Here is a 26392-nt window from a genome sequence, read left to right as displayed (position 1 = left end):
GGCTAGGTAACTTCGGCATTTCGGTGCCCCAGCATAGCCTCACTATCCAAGGGTCAGGATCCACTTTCGTTTTCTCCCTACCAGGTCGGGTTCGCCCGAGAACACTAACTTTGCAAATTCTAGCTACCATAGACTTTGTCCCGCATCTCGCGTGAGAGTGCACACACTGCACCCGAGTCCCCTGGGTCTCCTAGAAGTAATCTAACGATTCTATAGTCAAGTCCTAGCGATTCCAAAGCCTATTAGTACTGTACTTACCTGCTAGTAATTTCGCATTCCACTTTCAGAGTATATGGTTTTCCGTGCCCCTCGGGCATTTGTATATACTGTGCTAACTTAAGTATTTTTGTAAGAGTTTTGGTTTGTGCTTAGTACCCTGTCCTCATAAAGAGTACAGGGCTGTTGTGATTCTTAATAAATATCTTGTTTATTTTCATAACACTTGTGTGGTGTCCTTTCACTTGGTATTCAAGGGGTATATGTGTGGTAAACAGCTGGCTTAACACGCCCTCTCGAGTCTTTAGCCTTAGACTGCTCGTATCCACGCTACTAGGATAGCTGGTCTATAAGGTTGACTTAAAACCAATCATCAATAAGGGTTGCTGGACTGATACATAGTGTTCACTAGAATAGTGAGCACTGCATATCAGGCCACCTTCTCACAAGCACCCTCAGGGTCCTTCGGGAGGCACGAAGGCCCAGCACAAGGAAGTGCTATGTCGCAAAGTGGAAAAGATTCACAATGTGGTGCAGGAGGGAAAGACTCCACAATAAAATGAAAAAGGACTCCACGGTACTGAAGTACCTGACACACTTACTGGAGAAAAACCTCAGCTCGTCCTCCTTGAGAGTTCACCTGGCGGCTATAGTGGCATACACAAGGGGTGAGATGGGCAGAAGCTTCTTCACATCACAAGTTGTAAAGAGGTTCCTGGAAGGAGCAAAAAGGATTGCACCACCCAAGCGGGTGCCACCACCGGCATGGAACTTAAACGTGGTCCTGACGGAACTCATGAAGGAGCCCTTCGAGCCGCTTCACAAGGCCTCCTTGAAGATGCGAACTATGAAAACCGCTTTCCTGGTTGCAATTACGTCCTTACGCAGAGTGAGCGAACAGCAAGCGCTAACGCTACAGGAGCCCTACCTACAAATGCACAATGACAGGGTGGTGATGAGGACCGACCCACACTTCATGCCGAAGGTGGTGTCCAAGTTCCACATGAACCAGTCCATACAGATACCGAGTTTTTTCCAAAAACCAACCACTAGCGCAGAGCGAGCTCTGCACACCCTGGACGCCAGAAGGGCGGTCATGCATTACATTGAAAGGACAAAAGGACACAGGAAAACGAAACAGTTCTTTGTGTCGTTCGCCAACAGTTACATGGGCAAGGCAGTGACTAAGACCACTATTGCACGCTGGATCGCGCAAACAATCCAACTCTGCCACAAAAGGGCAGGAGATGAACTGGCAGAGGGGGCACGCGCCCACTCCACTAGAAAAAAGGGGGCTACAATAGCCTTCCTGGCCAATACACCCATACAAGACATATGCCTGGCGGCAACATGGGCTTCGGTGCACACATTCACGAAGCACTATTGCGTGGATGTTCAGATGAACAAAGAAGCACAAGTCGGACAAAGGGTGCTCCAGCATATATCCAGAAACCAGAGCTCATCTTCCACCCAGCCGCCACGGAGATGAGAAACCGCTACGAAATCTATGCACAGCATAGTGAATCCAGAAAGATTCACGCTGCAAAACGAATAGTTTCTTACCTGTCGGCGTAGGTGTAGTTTTGCAGCTTGAAGATCTTTCTGGATTCCCTAGCGAACCCACCCACCTCCGCCAGAAAGATGAGGCTGGAGAGAGAAGAGGTGGTCAAAAAAAAAAAAAAATAGGAGGAGAAGAACTAAGAGAATATAAGGACAAGTGGTAAAGAAATTATCACCTGAATAGAACATTGCCAATGCTTCGGAAAAGAAAGAAACAGGGAAAAAAGAATCCGAAGATGGCGCCCAAGAGTGGGAGCTTCCGCAGGAAGCATGCCGACGTCACCGGAAATGCACCCGAGGAGGTGTGATGCCGACGCCCACAAGGGCTACAAAAAAACAAAAAACAAAAAAGACTACGAATCCGGACCCAACCACAAGACCGCGGAATATGCACAGCATAGTGAATCCAAAAAGATCTTCAAGCTGCAAAACTACACCGACAGGTAATAATAATAATAAAAGGGGTCTTATCATGCGCAAACTTAGCCCAATGGGCGTCAAGGCGCCTGGGTAAGGTAAGAAACTATTCGTTTCTTATAAATCTTTGCCGGCGCACAAAAGTCAAATAAATTGGGCACGATTTATTGCTAAGTGCGCTATGTGGTCCCCATGTTGTTATTGACTGACCCTCCTTCGGCATGCCTAAACGCATTGAGCACTTATAACTGTAGAAAACCCCCAAAATTGCAGTAAATCACACTTCTTAAATGAGATTTTGAGCCACAGTACTACATGCTGTGATTCTGTTAATGCATTTGGATTTTGCTATTGAATTAAAATTTTCTTGAATTGGTCAAATTATCCCTAATATAAATAGTCAGGAGTTAATTGATATCTTCTGCTTTTCCTGAATGCTTTGCCATGCCTGCCACTATGTGGAGACACATTGGCGGTCTTCTTTTTAAACATTTTTTTTTTTAACTTCCTTTAATTCATTTGAGAGTAATTGCCAAACTGTCAAACCTACAGTCATTTTCTAAAATGGAATAAGCTAAATAGTCAATGCTTTCTAATCCTTTTAATTTTACAGGTACCGCCTGCTGTGTAAATATTCTGTTTAAATGTTCACCTAAAGCATTTATGTGATGAATATAAACAGAATAATGTAGTCTTAATTAGCATGGACGGAATCTTCCTCCGTTTTTCTTCAACAATCAAGTATGGACTTTTTTTTACACCTTGCATATACATGGGCACAAATAGGGTGTATATACATGAGTGTGTATGTATGTTCGCCTGACAATTCCCCTTAATCCCTGCTGGGACGGGAAAGTCCCCTGCACAGCGATGGATGTGCACCCGTGCCCTGTGTACCCCAGCTGCATGAACAGTTAGATTCCAGTTCTGAATTTTGTTCATTAGTAAACACTGATTATGCGTGTGTGCGATGGCATAGGGATGTATCATGATAATGCTGACTGGTGAGACCGGATGGCCTGCACCAAACGCTACCCACGTAGTGGTAGAGGGCTTCTGCAGTTGCCAACAGAAGAGATATAAACACTGTGGTAGCAGCATATCAAGTTTTGTGGTTAGTTAGAAAAATAATCAGTAGTGTGAATATGGCTTTTTGTTTTTTTTCCCCTAGGTCAATAGTTGTGGATACTGGCCCATTCATGTACTGCGATTTATTTAATTCAACTTTGGCTTACATGCTGACTGTGACAGTGTGTAGTACTGGGTAGAGCGTTTGCATGCTAGGAAGTAAGTGTGCCTGTCCACAATGAGAAGGCCTTTGGGTTCCATTTTGAAACCACATGGCCTAGAAAGGGGGAACTAAAACCCCCAGACGTCAGATGCATGTTGCTGATCTTCCAGAGGGATGGGCTGGCAACACACTGCAGGAAGGGCAATACGACATCCTCTGTGCACATCAAAGGTCTCTTTGATTCCAGGAAGAGTTACTGGTTAGGGGAGGGTTGTCCCTGGGCTCATTTGTAAACAGGACATGATGGACCTCATAAGGTTGGCACTGTATGTCTAGGGAATCATGCTAAAGGCAAAAGCTTAGATTTTAGAACCTTTGTGAGGCATTTTTCAGTATAGGATGACAGCTGGGTGTGATCCTTAGTTACTCTATTGGCCTGTGTTGTGGGTCACTCAAATGTGGAGCAAACTGTCTCCTTGAAAACGGAGAGAGGGCACTTGAAAGTAGACTTTCACAGCAGAAATATCAAAGGACCAGATACTGAATCACATCAGTGTTTGGATTTGGACTATAAAGGTGGAAGCTGGAGTCCTTCAAATTGTTGAACAGAACTGTTCAACAGAAGACAAGGTCATCAAGACTTCTAGCTGCTGGGATCAAAACTAGGGCCCAAGGGCCGCTAGTCTCCCTGCTGACTGAGGGGGCCATCTCAGGAAGTCAAGACCACTTGACCTGAGCCTGAAGCACCATCTTTGTGCATGCCAAGACCAGCAGACCCTGTGAGGAAGAGGAGAGCACCTTGAGTGAGTGAGGCCGCTTTGGGTATCCTACAGTGTGGTTCATTGTGAGTGATGTTACCATGATTTGTGCTTCTATAATAAAATACTACTTTTTTCATAAAAGCAAGTGTTTGACTGAAATGTTGACTTGTTACGGTTTGTAACCACTGAAATGTTGACTTGTTACGGTTTGTAACCACAGTAAACTGTAATGGAGCCTTGCACCATTGTAAGTTTAACACCTACATCGCCCTCAAAGAGCCTTGAAGTGCTCGACCTGCGCTACCACTGAGCGCCGAATGCTGAAAGGCCTAGCCTTTGGCTCTCAGTTGCTCAAGACCCATAGTACGTTGGATCCTGGCACAACAGAAGTAATAGGCTCCAACCCCCATGGTTTAGCCCAGTGGGCCTCTAAAGGGGATTTGGACAACCCCCACACCACCTCCTTTTGGTGGCGCCAAGACAGGGGTTCTCTAAGTTAGTCTATAGACTCTGGAAATTGGCTTATCCTTGGACCTTAAATAGTGCTGAAGATGACCTTTTGTGGGATCTTCTCCTATCAGGACAGCAAGTTGGCACACTGCAGTATCGCTTCCGTGTTCTGCCCATGTTGCTGGAGTTCTTAATTTTATTATTGGTGCAACTCTTTAGGGGCAGCCATGCTCTTCAAGGGCCAAAATGTGCTCGGCCATACACAGGTCAATTTTGTTGCATATACATTCCAAAGGTGTCTGCAGTTACATGCAAACCCCTTTCTTGCCCTTATCTTTTTTGCCACAATAAAACCCTGATTCACAAACCTTCTCTTGTATTTAATCTGGTTTGTTGTATCCCATGTCTCCAGGTGTTGCCCCTATATTTATTGGTATTCCCAATGTTGACTCCGTGTTATTGTGGGACAGTCCATAATGTGTGGAAGAATATGGTCATCTGTTTTCATCCCTGTATGTAGAAAATGGGGGTGACCATGTCAAAAAGTCACTTACCTACACACATCACAAATGCCTCTTTAAATCATATGTATAGCAGCAACATTAATACACACATTTACCAGAAACTACTCTGCAGATGTGTATGCTAGAAGGGGGGCCCAAGTGGGACTCGAGGTGCTAAAACCCTTACTTTCAACTACCTGTACTTCACACCCCCACTCCACTGACCATAATAAATACTGCTTTAAAATTGGTTTGCAGCATGTGAATCTATAAGATATTCATAGTGAAAAAGAAACTGATTACTTACATGTACCAAGTCAAGTCAAGTCAATATATTTATATAGCGCGCTACATACCCAGAGGGTCTCAAGGCGCTTAAAGAGGGGTGGGGAATTACTTCTCGAATATCCAGGTTTTAAGTTGCTTTCTGAATGCTAGGTATTACTTGTTTGACCCCTTGACTTATTTGTATGAGTTGTTTTATCATTCACATGATTGGCTTTGTAGTCACTTAGTTGTACTATTTGTACTGTGATTTATTGATTTACTTGTTTGACTATGTTCCCCCATGCACCCTTCTATGTAAAGCTTGATTTACTTGTTTGACTATGTTCCCTCATGTACCCTTCTATGTAAAGCGCTCTGATATCTGCGAAGATCTTGTTTGCGCTATATAAAACTTTTTAAATAAATAAAAATAAATAGGTGGTTTTGAGTGAGGCGAAGGTGCATGGGAAGTGAGTTCCAGGTTTTGGCCGCTAGGTAGGAGAATGATCTTCCTCCCATGGTGGTTTTGTTGACGCGGGGAACAGCAGCGAGGGCTTGGTTGGAAGAGCGCAGCTGGCGGGAGGGGGGGGGGGGGTGTAGAAGGAAAGACGTGTATTGAGGCATTCGGGTCCAAGTTCGTAAAGAGCTTTGTGTGCGTGGGTGAGGAGGCGGAAAGTTATCCTCTTATTGACGGGGAGCCAGTGGAGGTTTTTCAGGTGACCAGAAATGTGTTCTTTACGCGGGATGTCTAAAATGAGTCTGGCTGATGCGTTCTGGATGCGTTGGAGTTTTTTCTGAAGTTTTGCGGTGGTACCGGCTTATAGGGTGTTTCCGTAGTCCAGGCGGCTTGTAACCAGTGCGTGGGTGACCGTTTTTCTAGTTAAGGTGGGGATCCAGCGAAATGTTTTTTTGAGCATGCGAAGAATGTTGAAGCAAGATGAAGAGACGGCGTTGACTTGTCTGGTCATCGAGAGTGAGGAATCCAGGATGACTCCTAGATTCCGTGCGACTGCCATTATGTTTTTTTATAGACCGTTCAGGTTAAATGTAAACTGTGTTTGTGCTATGGTGTTCGAGGCATGTGGGCTGCTGAATTCATATCTGTGCATAGTCCGCCACCTAGTGTTGGGTCCGGATGATTGCACATTGTTGTCCTGGAAGAGTCTTCGAAGTATCACGAGATAGGTGGCTCCTCCCCTGGACTACAGTGCGCATGGGCATCGCCTCCATCCCCAGATTGTTTTTTTCCGCCATAGGGTTCGGATGTGTTTTCGGTTCCCTCCTTCGGAACCGATAGTTGTTCGATTTTACTTGAGACCAAAAGGTCTTTAGGCTGGGCGTCGGTATAGTTGCGTTCGGGTTCTCTTACTGACTCTCAGCTCCAATCTCCTACTGCCCTTCCACGTGCTTCGACGCGGACGGGCCTACACTACCGCATTTGCTATGGAGCGGACTCCATTCAAGAAGTGTCCGCTGTGTCACTCGAAATATTCGCACCTCGACGTGCACCCCGTGTGCAACACATGCTTGTCACCGGATCACCGTGAAGACACCTGCATGGCATGTTCAAAGTTTAGGAGTAAGAAAACTTTGAAGATTCGCCGGGCTAATCGACTCCAGGCACAGTTGTCGGCTTCGGCGCCCCCACCCGATGACATCTTTCAGGAATCGATCGAGGAGGAGGACGACGTACAAGAGTCGGACTCTGGCCCCGCGTCCGAGGAAGAGACCTACGACGCGGACGAGGAGGCCTGCGACGAAGTCTCCGGTGAGGTAGGGGACGACGAACTGATTTGTGCCACGATGGGAGATAGCTCAGAGGAAGAGCATCCCCAACAGGACTCCGGGGTTTCCCCCCGTCATACGGCCCAGGTCGAGGGATCGCCTTCGGGCCTTACCCGAGATCTTACTATAAGTCCTACGTCCCCGCCTCCGGGCCCGGTCACGGACATTTCTAGCAAGAAACCGAAAGTGAAGCCAACCGGTCCCGCACCCTCGGATGCGAAACCGAAACCGAAACTGGCGTTGGTGAAGAAGGTTCTGGAGGCGTCAACTTCCACGAAACCCAAAATGGCCGACTCGAAGAGCCACGCCAAGATGGCCGACCACAAGAGCCGCGCCAAAATGGCCGACCCGAAGTCCTCTGGGTCGGCACCGAAGGTGAAGACTTCCGACGCGGCTGCGTCGGCACCGAAAGGGGTCGCGGACCCGAAGACGGCTTCGAAGAAGCGTCACGCCGACGGTGCGACAGGCCAAGGGGCGTCGGCACCGAAGAAGAGGCCTGCCGGCGACCGGGCTCTCGGAGACGAAGAGTCGCTCGAGACGGTTCAGCCCTCGGCATCCCTTACAAAGAAGGTGGGAGAATCCTTGAAGCGGATCCAACAGTCCACTGTGGTTCCCAGCCAGGACACTGTCGTGCCTAGGCCCACGCCGAAGCCTGCCAAGGAACAAACGCCCATCCGTTTTACCCTTCCTCCCAAGTCGGCGCCGAAGGCCTTCGCGCCTAAGCAGGGCGGACATTCTCAGGAAGTATTGACGCCGAAAGCTGCCTTGGTGGTGTCGAAGCTTCGGCTCCAACCGCTCGCGGTGGAGGAACGTCGGGAGGTGACCATCGACGCCAACACCGGAAAATTGTCGCTCCTCAAACGAAAGATTACGTCGGAGCCGCCATTGGAACCTTTTAGGATTCCACTTAAGAGCAAAAAGTACTCTGCGGACTCTTCGGCTCTGATGGAACCTCTGTCTCCACAAGCCATGGAACGCTCGCCGGCCCATTCCCCAGTGCCTGATGTGGACGAGGAGGACGACGAGTACAACTATCCTGCGTACTCGGATCCGGAAGAGGAGCAGGTGCCCTGGACGGCAGGAGGCGACACGGACGACCTGCAGTCAGGCCAGGACACTCAACTTTTCGCCGCGAAGACGTCCCCGACGGAGGACTCGGCGGCGTTTAATGCATTAATAGAGAGAGCTGCAGCGAACCATGATGTCGAACTGCACTCAGACCCTGTGGATGCGGACTTCTTAGTCGACACCTTCTCGGTAGCCGAAGAGCAAGTCAAGACGCTACCTATGCTCAAAGGAGTGCTGAAGCATGCACAGGAGGTATTCAAGGAGCCCACCCGGGCGCGGGTGGTCAATCCTCGTATCGACAGGAAGTATAAGGCGGCGCCCACGGATCCCACGTATATTAAGGGACATTTGCCATTGGACTCCCTGGTGGTGTCCAACGCTCGAAAGAGGGCGAATTCGCAAACTACTGGTGATGCTCCTCCCCCAGACAAAGAGTCAAAAATCTTTGAGGCATCAGGCAAACGCATTGCTGCACAGGCAGCAAACATCTGGAGGATCTCTAACACCCAAGCCCTGCTTGCACGTTATGATAGGGCCCATTATGACACATTAGAGGCCATCCTACAACACTTGCCTAACCAATACAAGGAGGCGGGGGAGATGCTCATTCAGGAGGGTAAACTCATTACTAATGCATCCATCAAATGTGCCCTAGATGTAGCAGACACTGCCTCCAGGGCTATCAATACAAGCGTGTTACTTAGACGCCATGCCTGGCTTCGAATTTCTGGGTTCAAGCCCGACATACAAACCACATTACTGGGTCAAACGGTGAATCCTGACCATCTGTTCGGCCCTGAGGTGGATGCCTCCCTAGAAAAAATGAAGAAAGATACCGAAACTGCCAAGTCTATGGGGGCTTTACAAAGTCAGCAGTTTCGGGGTGGTTCCTTTCGCCGCTCCAATTCAAGAGGCACCTCAAGAGGCCAGGCATCCCAGCCCACGCAATACTACAAGGGTAACACCCAGTCCTCGTATAACAACAACAAGGGCAGGGGTGGCTACAGAGGCAATAATATCAAAGGCAGGGGACGTGGAAACAATGCCTCCAGGTCCACCGCCTCCAACAAGCAGTGACGTCTTGTCACTTCCCCCCGATCACACAACACCTGTCGGGGGGAGACTACAGCAGTTCCTGCCGGCGTGGAGGTCCATCACCACGGACAGGTGGGTGAGGTCTCTTATCCAGTACGGGTACTGTCTAGAACTTACGTCCATTCCACCGGACATACCGCCAAGAGGCCGTGCTATGTCCGACGAGCACTTGACCTTGTTGCAGCAAGAAGTACTGGTCATGCTGCAAAAAGGGGCGATAGAGCTCGTTCCATTGCAAGAACGGGGAACAGGGGTTTACTCCCTGTATTTTCTAATCCCCAAAAAGGACGGATCACTCAGGCCGATCCTGGACCTCAGGCCCCTGAACTGGTACATCAACTCAGAGCACTTCCATATGCTCACGTTGCAGCAGGTGCTTCCCCTGCTTCAACGGGGGGACTTCCTAGCAACGCTGGATCTGAAGGATGCCTATTTCCATATTCCCCTGCATCCTTCACACAGAAAGTATCTCAGATTCAAGATCTTAGACCAGCATTACCAGTTCAGAGTCCTGCCGTTCGGGGTCACCACGGCACCAAGAGTTTTCACCAAATGCCTAGCGACTGTAGCAGCGCATCTCCGTCGCCAGCACGTCCATGTCTTTCCATACCTAGACGACTGGCTTATTCAGGCAAAGACGGAACAGCAGTGCGTAGACCACGTGTCACGCACCATTCACCTCCTGCACGATCTGGGATTCTCTCTGAACTACCCAAAGTCCCATCTCCAGCCCGCCCACGTGCGACAGTATCTGGGCGCGACGATCAACACTCTGGCGGCCACTGCGCAGCCGAGTTCAGTGAGAATCGCCGGTATCCAGGCGCTGATCCAGCGATTCAGACCCCAGACCTCGCTTCCAGCGAGGGTGTTCATGCAGTTGATAGGCATGATGGCCTCCTGCATCTCCATTGTCCCGCACGCGAGACTACATATGCGTCCGCTTCAGGAGTGCCTGGCACGTCAGTGGACTCAGGCTCATGGGCAACTGACAGACCTAGTGTTGGTGAGCGGTCGGGCGTACAACTCTCTGCATTGGTGGAATCCACAAAACCTTTGCAAGGGCCGACCATTCCAAGAGCCTGTCCCACAGATCATCCTGACAACGGACGCCTCTCTCCAGGGATGGGGAGCGCATGTACTCCATTACACGGTGCAGGGACTATGGACACTTCAGCAAAGGAAGATGCACATCAATGTGTTGGAACTGATGGCAATCTTCATGGCCTTAAAGGCGTTCAAAGTACATCTGTGCAACAAGGTCGTGTTGATCCGGACGGACAACATGACGGCCATGTACTACATCCAGAAGCAAGGGGGAACACACTCTCCACAGCTGTCTCATCTGGCTCAGAGCATGTGGAAGTGGGCCATTCAGAGGAACATCTTCCTCATGGCAGAACATCTCCCAGGCAAAGACAACCAGATGGCGGATCTGCTCAGCAGACACAGCCATCAGATGCACGAGTGGGAGTTACATCCATCAGTACTCCAACCGTACTTCCAAAGGTGGGGTCATCCAGAGATAGACCTGTTCGCCACAAAGGAGAACGCAAAATGCCAAAGCTTCGCCGCCAGGTTCCCACACCCCCAATCACAGGGCAATGCGATGTGGATGAACTGGTCAGGCAGATTTGCGTACGCTTTTCCCCCAGCACCTCTGATACCGCTGGTGGCACGCAAGCTCAGGCAACACTCGATGACGCTCATCCTGGTTGCTCCAACGTGGGCTCGCCAACCATGGTACACCACGTTTCTGGAACTCTCCGTGGTACCGCATCAACGGCTTCATCTCACTCCCAGCCTTTTGACGCAGAGCCATGGCGACATTCAGCACCCAGATCCGCAACAGCTCAACCTGGCGATCTGGCTCCTGAAGTCCTAGAGTTTGGCTACCTCAATCTTCCTCCCGACTGCATGGACATCATTCGGGAGGCGAGAAAGCCCACTACTAGAGCTTGTTATGCGGCTAAATGGAAGAGGTTTGTCGTCTACTGCGTGGAGCACAGCATTGACCCGCTAGACGCTTCCATTCAAAACATCATATGCTACCTCTTTCACCTGTATCGGTGTAATCTTGCCTACTCTTCCATCCGCATTCACCTGTCGGCTATGGCAGCATACCTCCAAAATAGGCAACACCTGTCACTCTTTAAGGTCCCTGCTATCAAGGCTTTTCTGGAAGGACTCAAAAGAGTCATTCCACCAAGGACTCCACCAGCTCCGGAATGGAACCTCAATGTGGTTCTTACAAGGCTGATGGGTCCCCCCTTTGAGCCACTACACTCTTGCGAACTGCAGTTTCTGACCTGGAAGGTGGCTTTCTTAGTAGCAATCACATCGCTACGGAGGGTTAGCGAACTGCAGGCGCTCACCATCCAAGAACCTTTCTTCCAGGTACATGCCAACAGGGTGGTGCTCCGCACTAACCCTAAATTCTTGCCCAAAGTGGTCTCACAGTTTCACATAAACCAAACTATTGAATTGCCGGTGTTCTTCCAAAACCCAGAGACGCTGGCGGAGCGGATGCTCCACACTCTTGATGTGAAGAGGGCCTTGATGTATTATGTGGACAGGACAAAAGATTTCCGCAAAACCAAACAACTTTTTGTTGCTTTTGCCACTCAACACAAGGGAAATGCAATCTCCAAAGCAGGAATAGCTAGATGGATAGTAAAGTGCATTCAGATCTGCTACGCTAAAGCAAAGCGCACTCTCACTATACCACCGAGGGCCCACTCCACTAGGAAGTTGGGGGCCTCTATGGCATTCTTAGGTAACATTCCCTTAGAAGACATCTGTAGAGCAGCCACATGGTCTACCACTCATACTTTCACTAAGCACTACTGTGTAGACGTGCACTCAAAACAACAGGCAGCTGTTGGTCAGGCTGTTCTAAAAACGCTTTTTCAGACTGCTGCAGCTGGCACGGGCGGCCGCCGCTAATGGAGGGACTGCTATGTATTCTATGCACAGATATGAATTCAGCAGCCCACATGCCTCGAACTGCAAATGCTACTTACCAGTATGCATCTGTTCTTGGCATGTAGGGCTGCTGACATTCATATCGCCCACCCTCCTCCCCGGCGCCTGTAGCAGCTGCAGTATGTATTCATATACAAACATATGCTCATAGCATGGTCATCACTCACTTCTTCACTCCATCTCTGCCTATGGCTAAAAACAATCTGGGGATGGAGGCGATGCCCATGCGCACTGTAGTCCAGGGGAGGAGCCACCTATCTCGTGATACTTCGAAGACTCTTCCAGGACAACAATGTGCAATCATCCGGACCCAACACTAGGTGGCGGACTATGCACAGATATGAATGTCAGCAGCCCTACATGCCAAGAACAGATGCATACTGGTAAGTAGCATTTGCAACTGCCATCATACACCACACCCCTCTTCCTCGCATTCAAGGTAACAATCATTATGCTGTGGGCATACCTACAAATAACCAATATGCTACTCTGGAAGGTCTTGACGCATGTGATTGACGGGAGGTATATAGGCTGGCCCAACAAGTACTTAGCCACCCTGTAGACAACCCCTTAACTGTATTTGATGCATCGAAGCCTGGTGATGACACATTAAAACTAATGACCAGGAACATAGCCAGACTCGGGTCGAAGATGGATGACTCCGAATGGGCCAGGCTCATTCATTCTTATGAACTAGTATGATTACAGGAAATCTGGGAAACTGGCCCAACTCGTATAGATGGGTTTTGTTCCTTTTGCACTCAAGCGATATCCTCGTACAGGCAGAGCAAAAGAATTTACTTGCGCTGATTAGAAATACTCTAACAATTTCTGGCATCTATGATGAGTCCCCTCTTTACCATCTCCTAGTGGGCAAAGGTCCTGGAGGTACAGAAATGCTGTTAATAAACTTGTATAATATTAATTCTGAGGGTGTTATGTCACAGTTGACTGACTCAATTGAGAAGGCGATTGATACTGTCATGACAAACCATCATTCTCTTAATATCCTATGGATGGGTGACTTTAGCGCCTATAGTTATAGTAGGATGCTGAAGGACCTCCTAGGGAGCGGGGCAGCTGGGACCACACTTTGATCTTATCTTATCTCTTATTTGGGGCAATAACTGAGCAATATTGTGGACTCAAGCTGTCACAAGATCAGGAGCAATATATACCCCCAGATACTTAAAGCCGGTAGCTGTTATGTTCAACCCGGAGGCCCATGTCCTATCTCGCTGACTCCCTCCTGAAAAACACCACCGATTTCCCAGCGTCCGTGTGTTGTCTCGGCGTCTTTCCAAAAACGCACAAACCTGCAGCGGTCATGGACCTGAATAGCGTGGATTAGTGAGGAAAAATAGCGCATCATCAGCATGTAGGGCGACCCGATAGTTCCTGCGACCACTCCAATCCCGTCACCAAAGGGCCTGAACGGACCCACACTGCCAGGGCAAACAGTAATGGGGACACCAGATATCCCTGATAGGGCGCCCCTACCCACCTCTAAGGGAGCCGAGATCGGTCTGGCAACCCGGACCGAGGCGTTAAAGTCGGAGTACAACAGTTTTACCTAATTGAGGAAAGGCGTGCTATAGTTTATACTCCAAAGTAGAACATATAAGTAATGCCAGCTGACCGAATCAAACGCTTTGTCCCTATGTGCCAGAAGCACTGCTGCCGGTAGTGTTAGGCGGTCAACCATAGCCAGGACAATGTAGATGTGCCTAATATGATGATGTTTGCACCCCTGGTGCATAAAGCCCCCCTGGCCCTGGTCTATGAGGACTGTCATGTATTTCCGTAGTCTATTGGACAGAGTCTTGGCTAAGAGAATCACTTCGAAATTAAGAAGGGAGATCGGTCAATAGGACAAGTGTAAATCCAGCATTCGCCCAGGCTTCAGAAATAAACTGTCTCAACTTGTCGCCAGTCCTGAGAGAGCAGGGCGCTAGCTGATGCCTTCTGTGTAACCTCAAGGAGGGTGCTGCCAAGCTGTGGCATAAAGAGCTTTAAGAACTCACTTGGGAAGCCAATGGGCCCAGGGCCCTGCCCCGTGTGCACCTAAGCCATGGCCTTCTCCAGCTCCTCTGCCGTAAGTTTCTCCTCGAATAGTGTATGTGCCTCTGCAGATGGGGCACGCTGTGCGATGTCCCTGAAAAATTGATCTAATTCTATGCTGAGATGGTCATTTGGGGCATATAGTGCCCTATAATAATATGCATAGCTGTGGACGACCTCTGCCGACCCCGATACCAAACCTCCTTGATGGCCTTCAACACCGGCAACACTGATCCGCGGCCTGTCACAATCTGTACAACATTGGACTGGACTTGTTTAAACCAACCCCCCCCCACCTCCATTGATATATTTGTTGCTGTGTGGCCTGCCATGCTGTCTTCGCCTCATTTAACGAGTGCGTTATAATAACTGTTGGGTCAAACTAAGCTGTAATCTTGCTGCCTTATTGCCTGGCCCCCTACAATCGCCCTCCAACTTCTCGATTTGTGTTTTGAGGGCAACCCACTCCTTTGCTCTTTGCCTACGGTCTCCCTGCACAAAAGCTGATGTCTACCCCTCTAATAGTCTGCTTAAGTGCCTCCCATAAAGCCGCCTTTGTGGAGGCTGTGGATGAGTAGAATGTCAAATATTCAGTTATTGCTTTTTGTAGAGTGGTCCTATAAGTCTGGTTATGGAGGTGCCATAGCGACATCTGCCATCTAGGGCGAGTGGCGCCAATATGAAGCTCAAAGGTTACATGGGAATGGTCTGAGAACCTTTATGGGTGAGTATGGGGCGATGACACCCTGTTTAGATATGTGGGATAAACCTAGAGCATGAAAAGGACCCGTGGACCGACTAGTTGTATGTCTATCCAGTCTCAGTAGGGTGATCGACCCTCCATGTGTCTGCCCAACCTAGGGTGGTCGCCAGAGTAGACTGCCTAGAGTCATATTGGGCATCCCTCTCACCCTGTGGTCGCCATCTATCCCAGGGTGAGTGATGTCATTCCAATCCCCTCCCCCCACCCACCACTAGACAAAGCCCTCGAGACATCTCGCCCCACAAGCGGAGCAGCATTCAATGAAGGCGACCCACAGCGGAGGAGGGGCTTTGACACGAGCGTGAACTGTACCCCCTTGGAGGTTGCCAGCCACTGCAACATATCTACAACAGGTATCTACCCACACCTTCCGAGTAGTAAAGGGTACCTTGCGATGGATTAAAATGGCTGTGCCCCAGGAGCCCGTGTAAACCCAGAGTGGAATACCTGTGTATTGCCAGGGCAGGGGGTTTTTGTCCCCATATAGTGAGTCTCTTGTAAGAAGACCATGTCGCCATGTGTTTGGCCTGCCGGAGGACTGCCCCTCATTTAATTTTATCCGTTTGACTTGGTATTCCCAGCAGCCTGACCTGATCATCACTAAAGGTCCACCTGGTCGCCATTGTCACTTAAACCAGACAAACTGGGAGCAGCTCTTTACACTACCAGTAATGTAAAGATTCTTGGAAGGATCAAAGAGTGGCACCACCAAGGCAGCACCAGCACGTTTGTGGAACTTTAACACAGTATTCCGCTCAAAGCAGTACCATTTCAACAAATGCACAAGAAGGAGTTGAAGTTTTTAACCCTAAAGATAGCGTTCCTAATAGCCATCATGTCACTCCGCAGGGCCAGAGACCTGCAAGCAATCAAAATCGAAAATGTGTATTATCACATCCACAAGGACAAGGTTGTCCTGCTAATGAATCCACAGTTCCTACCAAAGGTAGTAGCGCCTCTTCACCTCAATCAAAGCATCCAACTGCTTCCCTTCTTTCAGGACCCAAAGCAAAGGCTGAGCGGGCACTCACATACTATCTACAGGAGACAAAAGCAATTTTGAAGGGAAACCATCTCTTCATCTCCTTTGCCAGGACAAGCAGAAGTACATTGGTAACCAAAGGAATGATTGAATGATGGATAGTGGAAATTATCCAAATATGCTAAGCAAGGCGAGGAAGACTTTACGTCTCAGGGTGCACTCAACCAGGAAGAAGGGTGCAGCCCTAGTGTTTCTAGCAAACAATCCATTGGCAACCTCTGCATGGCCACAAGCCGGGCATCCCCGCACAAAACACTGTGTACATCCATTTGAACAAGGAAGCACAAATTGGACAAGTGCTATGACACCGGTTTGCCAATTCATCAACATCTCAACTCTTTCTTCCCATGGAACCAAATGAAAGTATGTAATCAAGTGAATCAAGAAAAGTATTCATGCCGCAAAATGAAGTGGTTATTTACCAGTAGGTGTAGTTTCCAGCCTGAAGTGTTTCTGGGTTTACATGCAACCTTCCGGTCTCCCTAGAAATGGGGTGGGCGCAAGCAGTTGAACAGCAATTCAAGATAAAAAGTTCAAAGATCAGCGTACACCATGTGAAAAATAATCTGAAGATGGCCTTCTGCTTACAGGAACTTCTGGGGCGCTGTCTGACGATACTCAAGGGATGTCCTTATCACCAAATGGTGGTTGACTATCCCCACACACAAAAAAGAAAAACAAAAGGAATGGATGCACAGCATGTGGGTACAGAAAACGCTTCAGGCTGCAGAACTACTCCTATTAAGTAAGAATTTCGTTCTTCAGGCTTGGTATCCTTCCTAGGTGTATTTTAATAAGTCAAATGGCCATGAAGATTAAGGGTGTGGCTAGCAGCCTTGACACAGTGCTTAGGCTCGATCAGACTTAATTCACATCCCTCTGAGGTAGCATAATGTAACGCCTATTTGGATGGTGTTGTCACTTAAAATGTCTGATGGGTATTTTCTGTTTACTGACTTTCATAGTATTTTATTTCGTGTACACTGTTGTGACCCAATTGGTACTCTATTATATTGCATATCTTATCCGTGTTGAATGTGTGTAAGGCTTATCTTACAATGTTGAAAAATGTTGGGTATTGTTTCATGTGCTCTGGTCGTAAATAATTGCTTAATGTCTCTAACGATATTGATGAGCCTTCCTAATGACTAAAAGGTTGGCTGCCAGCATGCAAGGATACTCTTTGCCACCGTCTTTGTAAGAGCATCATAGTTCTCCAATCATGCGCGTCAGAACTCCCATGCATAAAAAAGTGAAAATAGCTGCTGACCAAGATTAAAGCAGATGTTCAGCTCCACAACATGGAGGGCATGGGCACTCTTTGGTGGTAGGGTGAGTAGTGAGGGAGGCTGATCATAAGCCTCATTACAGTAGAAATTGACTTAGTTCCCACATACTTCACGAGTAACAGTATCTTGTTCAGAGTACTTAATAGGCTTCTGTCTGCAAATGAGCATGGAATGGAACACAGGGTGTGTTGATGTCCTTCCTTTCTACTTCCCTAAGGTCATGACTCATTATAGCTATGAGTAGTCAATTTACTTTCCTGGGTACTTTCTATATAATTGCCATTAAAGCAAGTCTTGCCCGGGTTAAACACAACAGTTCGCATGGAACTGTCACTCTTTAATACAGTGGTCGAGTATTTATTGCTGACTTCTATTGGGCAAATGACAGATCTGTCAAACGAGAGTAGTTTTAGCTTGCAGCAGAAAGGTTGATTACTGTCCATCCCAATGCATGCTTCATAAAATGCAGTGATATCCTTTTTATAAACATTACCTTTGCTGCATTCCATTATTGCAGCAGAAATTCTACTTGGTTCTGTGTTCGCACATTTGGACTTTGTGCCTTGCCAGTCGGGACGTGGGCAGGGCTCAGAAGTTCAACGGGCAGCATTGAGAACCCTTAAGGATTTTTCGTACCTCTGATTTTACTTTTTGTATGGTAATTTCCAAAGGAAGAAAGAGGGAATTATTTTATTTATTAACAGTTTGAAGATGTAATCGGATTTAGGTGGCAGAGACCCGTTTGCTTGTAGCTCTGTGTTTTCGGCTAGTAGCAAACTAGATCGCAATCCATTGATGTGGCTAGCATGGCTCGTAGCACGAAAGTCCTATTTATCTTGCTCGAAGGTTTAACAGATCATTAATGTTGGGAACAACTTGAGTAGCATAGTGAGGTTGTCCTTGAAGACAGTATTAGCTCAACCTTTCTTTTCCCACCTCTCCCTCAGACTTCAATAGGGTTAACTTAACAATTTCAATATTTAGTGGTGCATTTAATCCAACTTCTGTCTGCATAAGTTATTTTTGTGGTCTGTAACATATCTGGCAATAATGTCCAATAATCTCAAGCCATTTTCAAAAAAATCTGGTTGGGAGATCTGCACATGTAAATTTATTATTAAAACGAGGAAAATAAAGTATATTTAATCTTGCATATTGTTGATCCAAGGAGAGAAATTTACAGTAGATTGACCTTTATAGCAGGGGCTCTTTTATGCTGTTCTCTTCAACTGCAATTTACACCTATTTGCTTTTTGCCTCGTTATATTGCTCAGAAATGCCGTCAAATGATTTATGAAATAACTGTAGAGGTTTGCATGTTTTCAAGTTAATATACTGTTATTAGTTACATTTTATTGAAAGTCCGAACTAAATTTACTTTTACTGTGGTCTTTTGTTGAACAGCCCACAGATGACATTGTCCTGATGGCGCAAGCCCTGGAGAAAATCTTTCTTCAGAAAGTAGCCCAAATGCCTCAAGAAGAAGTGGAGTTGCTACCACCAATTCCAAAGGGCAAATCTCGGAAACTGCCAGCCGCAAAGGCAGCGGCAGCTGCAGCTGCAGCAGGACCAATGGCAAAGCCTGCAGTAGTTGGTGTAGTGACACCTCCTGCTCCCCCAGGTAAAACTAAACCCAATTGAAAATGGTCTCAATTTCTAATTTTATGGCCGACTTGTTGGCTTGCCATATATGCTTTCAAAAAATTCAAATTGCAGTGCATAAAACATGCAGGAGAATATGGGTATAACCTACATTTGTGTTTCTTAAAATTGCATTTTGGCATCTTGCACCTTTCTTGCATTTTCCTCTGTGGACCTATTTTCTATTTTTTTTCTTTTAGTATGCAGCTAAATTTGCACCCACAAGAGTTTGCCATAAAATGCATTTCAGATATTTCCTTGACCCCAACCATCCCTTCTCCATAAACTGTCTGCACCCATAGAGCTGAGGTTTTGTAATGTGTTTTTTTTTGTGCCTGTGTAATCCAAATGTATTCAGGGGTTAAAATCTGTAGTCTTGTGCAGTGCTCTTAAATATGCTGCATGTTAGTGTTTACTGCTTCCAGGTCCATTGTAAAGACCTCTCTAATAAATTTAGTTCCAGAGCCTGTACCCGCTCCTCCTGTAGAAAAGACACCACCTCCAAAACCGCCCTCGAAACCAACTCTACCAGACCGAACCATCGGAAGGCGAACAGAAAGTGTGGCAGAGCAGCGGAGGCAGCGATTTAAAGGTTATTGGCTTTTCTTTGATTCTCTGATGACTTTTATTGGTGTAGACCTAAACACTGAAGCAATCCACATGCACCGTGTGTTAAAAATGATAAGTTGGTGTGAACCTTGAGCTGTTTGTTGCATACAAAGCCATCACCATGACAGTCTATGTACAGGTGATGGTGAAACATGCATATTTTGCTGCCTTAGCCTTCTAAACCATGGTATGACATGGATACTTGTGGCTTACATGACATCTCTTGCTTTAGAGATCCCAAGCAGATTGCATCACATCTGCCTGAGTTGGATACAGACTTAACACAACAAATGCTTTTTTGTGACTTTGGGTATGCACAGATTTAATCTAATTAGTCGCAGCTTTGCTAATTTTCCTGATGCATAAGTTCTAAAACTAGCGGAGTTTGGATATGCTGGTGACAGGAAGAGGCATTCGTACTAGTTTACTAAATGGAAATTTAACCGGTTGCTTTAAAACATTTTAAAAATCCTCCCAAAATGGGGGCAAACAGACTCCTGGTTAGCAATTATTTTAAAATCTTGATATGAGGCGCTCATGTTGATCATTCACCTGAGAATTACAAATTGACATATTCCAATTTTCATGCCACTGGTGAGGCAGGGGAATTGTTTCTTTGTCACACTTCAGTTTAAGACCGATTTTCACTATTTGTTTTTTGGTCTTACAAGCACATTTGGTGGTTCTGCTTCATGCACTTGTGCTTTCTTAAATTGTCATTTAATGTGATCTTAAGAAATAAAAGTTTAAGCAGTACTTTGATCCCTCTTGCATTTCATTCTGCCTACCATTGGTTTCAAGCAGTGAATTTCATGATGAGGTCCGTTTTCTCACTTGCATGGTGCTCCTTCCTCCTGGAAATTCTTGAGCTTTTTGTGCTAAGCTAATGAGGCAAGCGAGTTTCTTTGGATCTTGTTAATAAATAAATGTTGTGTTAGACCATTACAACCTGTGCTTGATCCTCACTAGTGGACATTGGTAATTAGGCTTTGGTAACGCAGTACCAGCCTTTCAGTACTGATGGGAGAATTGGTTCTATATCCGTCGGTCTCAGCTTTCCCTACCCCTTGGGTAGATCTACTTCTTAGAGAAAGAGCCAGACACATTGATACTTTATCTTGTTAATGGGATAAACTCCTATATGTCAAAAGCCCAGTCAATCCTATTCTGGTCTATCAAAGAATTCTGGTTTATCAAACTTTGGTAAAATCTGCACCCAGTGTCGAGCCCCTGCAAAATGTTTGCCATCGTGGGTCAAATCAAAGGTATGTTTCAGGCTTTCTCCTGCACTGGTATTTTGAAGATGTTACCAGTGAAATATCGCAGAACGGTGGTCCAGGTGATGGTGGTGAGTCGCTTGGACTACGGGAACGCTGTACTACCCGAAGTGGGTGAAACTCTGGTAGCGAAACTTCAAGTCATCCAAAATACTGCGGAAAGGATGGTCTTAAATCACCCCCCAGAATCTCCATCGCTTCCACTGCTCAAAGAGCTTCACTGGCTCTCAGTGAAAAAGATATCATTCTTCAAGGTCTGCTGTTTCACTTTTAAAGCCATTAATGGTACAGGTCCTGGTTACTTGCAAAAGAAACTCTGTAAGCAGATTTCCTGCCGTAACCTGAGATCAAACGCTATGGCATTGTTGATGATCCTTCGCATCCGACGCACTCGTTTGGGGGGCAAAGCCTTTTCATATATTGCCCCTAAATATTGGAATTCTCTACCTGAGGCTTCACGTAAATGCTCCTCCTACCTGGTCTTCAGGAAACAACTCAAGGCCTTCTTATTCTAATCTTCTTCGGCTTTGAAACTCCATTTTTCCTCCGGTTTCTTTCTGCCTAAGTAAGCGCTGAGATGCCTCTGGGTGAGTCATGCGCTATATAAGGGACCAATAACAATAGAAACATTAGAGGAGTTATATTGTTACGGCTCAGTAAATTAAGAGGAGTTAAAAAAAATTGATTGTTTACACTGGAGGAGATTGTCTTTAATACCACTGAGGGAGCGTAACTAATTGGTTGGAGTGTGTGGGGCATAATGTTGTTGTAGTACCAGGGATGGGATCCTTTGTTAGGTTGGTAAGGGGTAGAATGACCCCCAATACATTGACACCATTACTGTTATCAGGGTTATACTGTAAAGCTCTAACTGTAAAGGGTCTTGCTTGGACAGGGAGAGCAAGTCCTTATGTTAGAGGCTCGTCAGCCACCTACATCAGAGGATAGGATATTGCCTTAAAACTTTGGGTCCTTCTGGTTTCACGTACGTGGCTGTTTTTATCTTCTGTGAGCCATCAGGGTTGTTTCCGCATACGTCCCAAGCAAAGCAAAAATGTTTTATTATGCTGCACTGGCATATAACCCTGTAAACATGCAGGGCTGTATGGCATGCTGTGTATGAGAAGGTAATAGGCTTTGACGACTCATGTGTATGGGGTGCTAGGGCGCCACCCTTTTATCACTGCCAGAAACAAAAACAAAAAAAAGCCTTTGGGCAACTTAGAAGGGCAGAGAATGTAAACTAATGAACTGATAGATCTGTGAAGATGTTTAGTTTTCCAAGGCCTGTACTGTTGATAGAGCACATGTGAGCAGCACAGGTGAAAAGGCCACTCTAGGGCAGCATGGATTGCATATGGGAGGGTGCTTTCATTTCTGTCCAGTTCACACATCAACATCCTTACACATGCAGCACATACCTTGTACCATGCAGCTTGGCTATAGGAAGAAGCATTTCAGAATGCGGGTTACAGTTAGGTTGAAAAATGATCAGCCTCCGGCTCCATTCTGACACCTGATGTAACTGTTAGCAGAGTTCCTTAGAGAAGAAGCATTAACTTGTAGAACTCGCTTCTGACATGATGCATGGAAGAGTTACAAATAAGTTCCACGGAGGCGTCTAGGAATTACCTGCTCTAACTATCAGTTAATGCGAGATGGAGTTGGGAAGATGTGGGTGAGGGAGACACAAGGCAGGATATGTTTGAGGGATTCTGTTTTAACATTTAGATAAAGCTTGTTTCCTCTGTTAGGCACACTGAAACACTTGTCTAGGGAGGTAGAATGTTAATCCATGCATAGTGGGTGGTTGAAAAGGAGTTCTTTTGAGCCTTTGTGGGAAGCCTTTTTGTCATGTGTTTGACCACCAAGTTGCAGTTATTGCGTTAAGGCTGCGGTATTTAGCATTTTGAAGGATGAGGAATTGTGAGGAATAGGTTCTCCTGTTCATGGTTTTCAGTAAAGCTGACAGCTTTGAATAACTCTGCAGGTCCCTTAGGGTAATAGTTATGAGTGCTTTTGTTGTCCATTTTGAGATATTTCACTTAGTTTATGATTCTGTGTTTAGTTGGCACCAGCAGTAGTGGACCAAATTTGTTGGCCACATCTCTAGGGTTATTCCACGCCTGTTGAAGTGCTAGTACAGTACCAGGACTGGGAGACTGACAAGATCTTGGAGTTCTTATGTAACCTGTTTGAACCACAGTCTACTTCCCAACCGCTGTCATGGTATTCTTAGCATTAGTGAGAGCCAGGAGTACTCCGGTGCCACAGACTGCCTACAGCACCACTCCACACACAGCCATGATTCATGGTGCAGTGGAAGGAAGTGATGTTTATGGAAAGGTCTGACAAGGGAAGTCCATAACCAAGTGCGAGAAACTAATGCAGACAACGGGGTTGAGTGGCTGAGCAGTTCTGTGTCACCCATTACTTAAATTGTGACTAGTGTAAGTGTTGCACTGATTCCTTGTCTGCCAACACTTCTGGGTTCATTATAGTAAGGCTCAGGTTGCTAATGCAACCACTGCTATGAGGTCACTTGGTAACAGAGTAAAATGACAGTACGTATAAAATGTAGCCTGACCAGGCAAATTAGAAACAATGGTTTTTATTCACTGGCCCGTATAAATATCTGCAAATGATCCCGATTTTGTGGCAAACCTAACATACTTTTCAAACCGTTACGGTCTCAAATCTGTCGGATGCAATAGGGGCATTGGTCATCCCAAGTATTGGAATGGGTTGGTGTTAATAGTTAGCACAATGCTCATTTGGTCTCGCCTATTGTTACAGCGTGCATGCGCTGCTCGCTTAGGGAGATTTATTGGGGTAGAGGGATTTTAGAAGAAGGACTTTTGTTCCTGCCCATGCTTTCTATTGGGCAACGTCAAAAACTCTGCCTTGTCATTGGTGTGCAGCAGTTTTTGTTACCGCCCTGTGACTTTTTTCGACACGCCCTTGTGACCGCGAGTCTACCGCCCGTCTTGCTCACGCTGCCTGCACGCGCCAGACGGCTCTAGGATTGGTTGGCTACTTGCATATCAGCATTGTGATTGGTGGACCTTGTCAAGCAATCAGAGAGCCTACTGGCGCGTGCAGGCAGCGTGAGCAGGACACGCTGTAGACTTGCTTTCCCTAGGACTCTTTGATTGGGCATAGATTGGGGATCACGCTGCCTTCATGCGGACGTTTGTCCCTCCTCCCCTCTGCAGCAGCAGTGAGGCAGCGCCATGCGAGGGAGCCTCCCGGGCGACACAGTGCGCACGTGTGCCTGGCTGTGCAGTGTGCTTCTTGTTTTTAAAGAAGTGGTTTTTTATTAAAGAAGTGGGGTTTTTTTTTAATTAATTTTTTTATTTTTTACCAGTTTCGTACTACCGATGGAACTCGACCCAACGGCATCTAAGCCGTTACTTAAACCCTGTATTCCCGTAACTTGTGCTGACTCTGTTCCTGACGTCAGACCTTGCATAACTTTGTAAACCGGGAGAAACTAAATGTATATTTATATAATTACTTAGTATTGTGTGGAGAACAGCTTGATTAAATATTGCATATTCAATCTTTCAAGAAAACCGAGTTGTAATTCATAGCCAAGATGAGAGGCCTTGTCTATATGTTAGGGCGCAGCTGCTCACAGCGCGAGGCTTTGCAGCGCCTGCTTGCACTTCGGTGCAGGCCTTTCATTGTGTGTGTTGGAGGCGAGAAGGGTTTTAGCAACCCCTTACGTTTGATAGTCACACTGTTTCTAAAAACGTTTGTGAATTGCTCGACCTGTGGGGTACGGAGGAGAGGTCAAAGGTCAAATGCAAATCCCTGCCACCTGGAGCTGTCTCCAGATACACATTCCTGCATCGCTGTCTTTCCTGGGTGGGGGTGCTGCAAGGGTTAATCCCAAACTGCTGCACGCTTCACCCTGAACGCGCCACACGTTTAAATTCCTTTTCGCTCCTGATAAAAAAGAAAATGCACACTCCTTGAAGAAAAGAATGAGGTGCAATTTGAAAGTATTCATCGCAGTATTTAAAACAAGCAGTTGCAATGCAATAGGTCTCACATTTACGCGAGTTTGAGCTATTCGCATTGTAAGTGACAATGTCTTATTTGTTTTGGGTTTTAAAACAAATATAAGGCATTGTCATTTGCAGTGCTAATAGCTTAAACTCTCGCAAATGCGAGACCTTTTGCATTGCAAATGCTTGTTTTTAAATGGTAATCAAAAACATGTCCAGGTAGTCAGGATGAGCATTGTCATGTTTGGGACTATGGCACAAAAAAAAGAAAAAGGATTGTCTTTGGATAAAATGAAAAAGATCACCATACATGCAGATCATCTTGGATCCACAAGACTACGGTATTTGAGTGCAAGCCACTATAGCTATATGGGTAAAACAATGTACATGGACCCATGGATGACTGGCAAAATGGTATTTCCTACCATGTGGATCAGGATCCCTCCAGAGAGCAATTTATTAACCCAATATCCATGTGCGATATTCAATTAATTGGGTATGATGCTTAAAGCTTTACTTTCATACTAACACTTGTCTATAGTGAAGCGGAGTAGAGTAGAGTAGAATACTTCACTGCAAGGGTAGTACCTAACACTGGCCTAAGATCCAAGTAATATATCTACACAGCTCACACACCACTACCCATCAAGCCAAAAATCTGTTACGTTGCTAACTAGGAAAATGCCCACTCCAGAACTATATAAAGGCATGCCTTCCTTTCCACCCTTTTTGTGGAGAAAGGAGAGTATGAGCTGGGGTTTATTTTATGGATCTTTTTATTGAACAGTTGCTCAGTATACAACAATGCATGTGGAATGAATAGGCACATAGAGAGAGTCAATTTAGGAAAGTACAAACCACGTCAGTTTTCCGACCGTGATTGTGTTGCCAGGTACTTTTCACATACATTTCCTGAGGCACAATGTTCTGCGAAAGACAGTCCACGCGCACGTGTCTCCCAAACTCCCCCCCCCCCCCCCCCCTAGCTTTACACCTAGTCTACCTCTGGTATCCCTGTATCTGACCCAGCTACCCCACACCACCTAATGCTTACAGGGGCAGTCCCGGCCCTGATAAACCTCGTGCTCTGCTTGTTTGCACCAGGCTAGGTCGTCCTTCCAGTCTTGGGTACACGTGCATCTGCTGGCCCCCCATGCTTTTGAAATACTTTGTTTAGCCACCCCAGGAGCTGAGTTGTTGTTGATCTTCAAATTAGATATTATATCAGTGTTTCCCAAGAAATATTTGCACAAGGGACAACCTTATTGCCGCTGTAATGGATGAGGCTCTGAAAATTATTCATATCTGTTTTAAGAAAGAAAATGCTCCTGTGGTACTATGTATGTGTTTCATGTAACTAAG

General features: G+C 46.6%; 1 protein-coding gene across 8 annotated transcripts in view; it reads left to right on the top strand.

The window, feature by feature from the left end:
- BRD3 (bromodomain containing 3) overlaps positions 1–26392 on the top strand; it is a 374663-nt gene that overhangs the window by 60419 nt on the left and 287852 nt on the right. For all 8 annotated transcript variants that reach the window (XM_086921064.1, XM_086921060.1, XM_086921061.1 and 5 more), the window contains exons 4-5: positions 18895–19111; positions 19589–19723. In XM_086921064.1, the coding sequence (XP_086777190.1) occupies positions 18895–19111; positions 19589–19723 (352 nt within the window). The remainder of the gene's footprint in view (positions 1–18894; positions 19112–19588; positions 19724–26392) is intronic.

Source organism: Lissotriton vulgaris, chromosome 5, assembly GCF_964263255.1.
Source record: "Lissotriton vulgaris chromosome 5, aLisVul1.2, whole genome shotgun sequence".
Taxonomy (NCBI): domain Eukaryota; kingdom Metazoa; phylum Chordata; class Amphibia; order Caudata; family Salamandridae; genus Lissotriton; species Lissotriton vulgaris.
The sequence above is the reverse complement of the archived record's forward strand: the minus strand, read 5'-3'. Positions and strand labels throughout refer to the sequence as shown.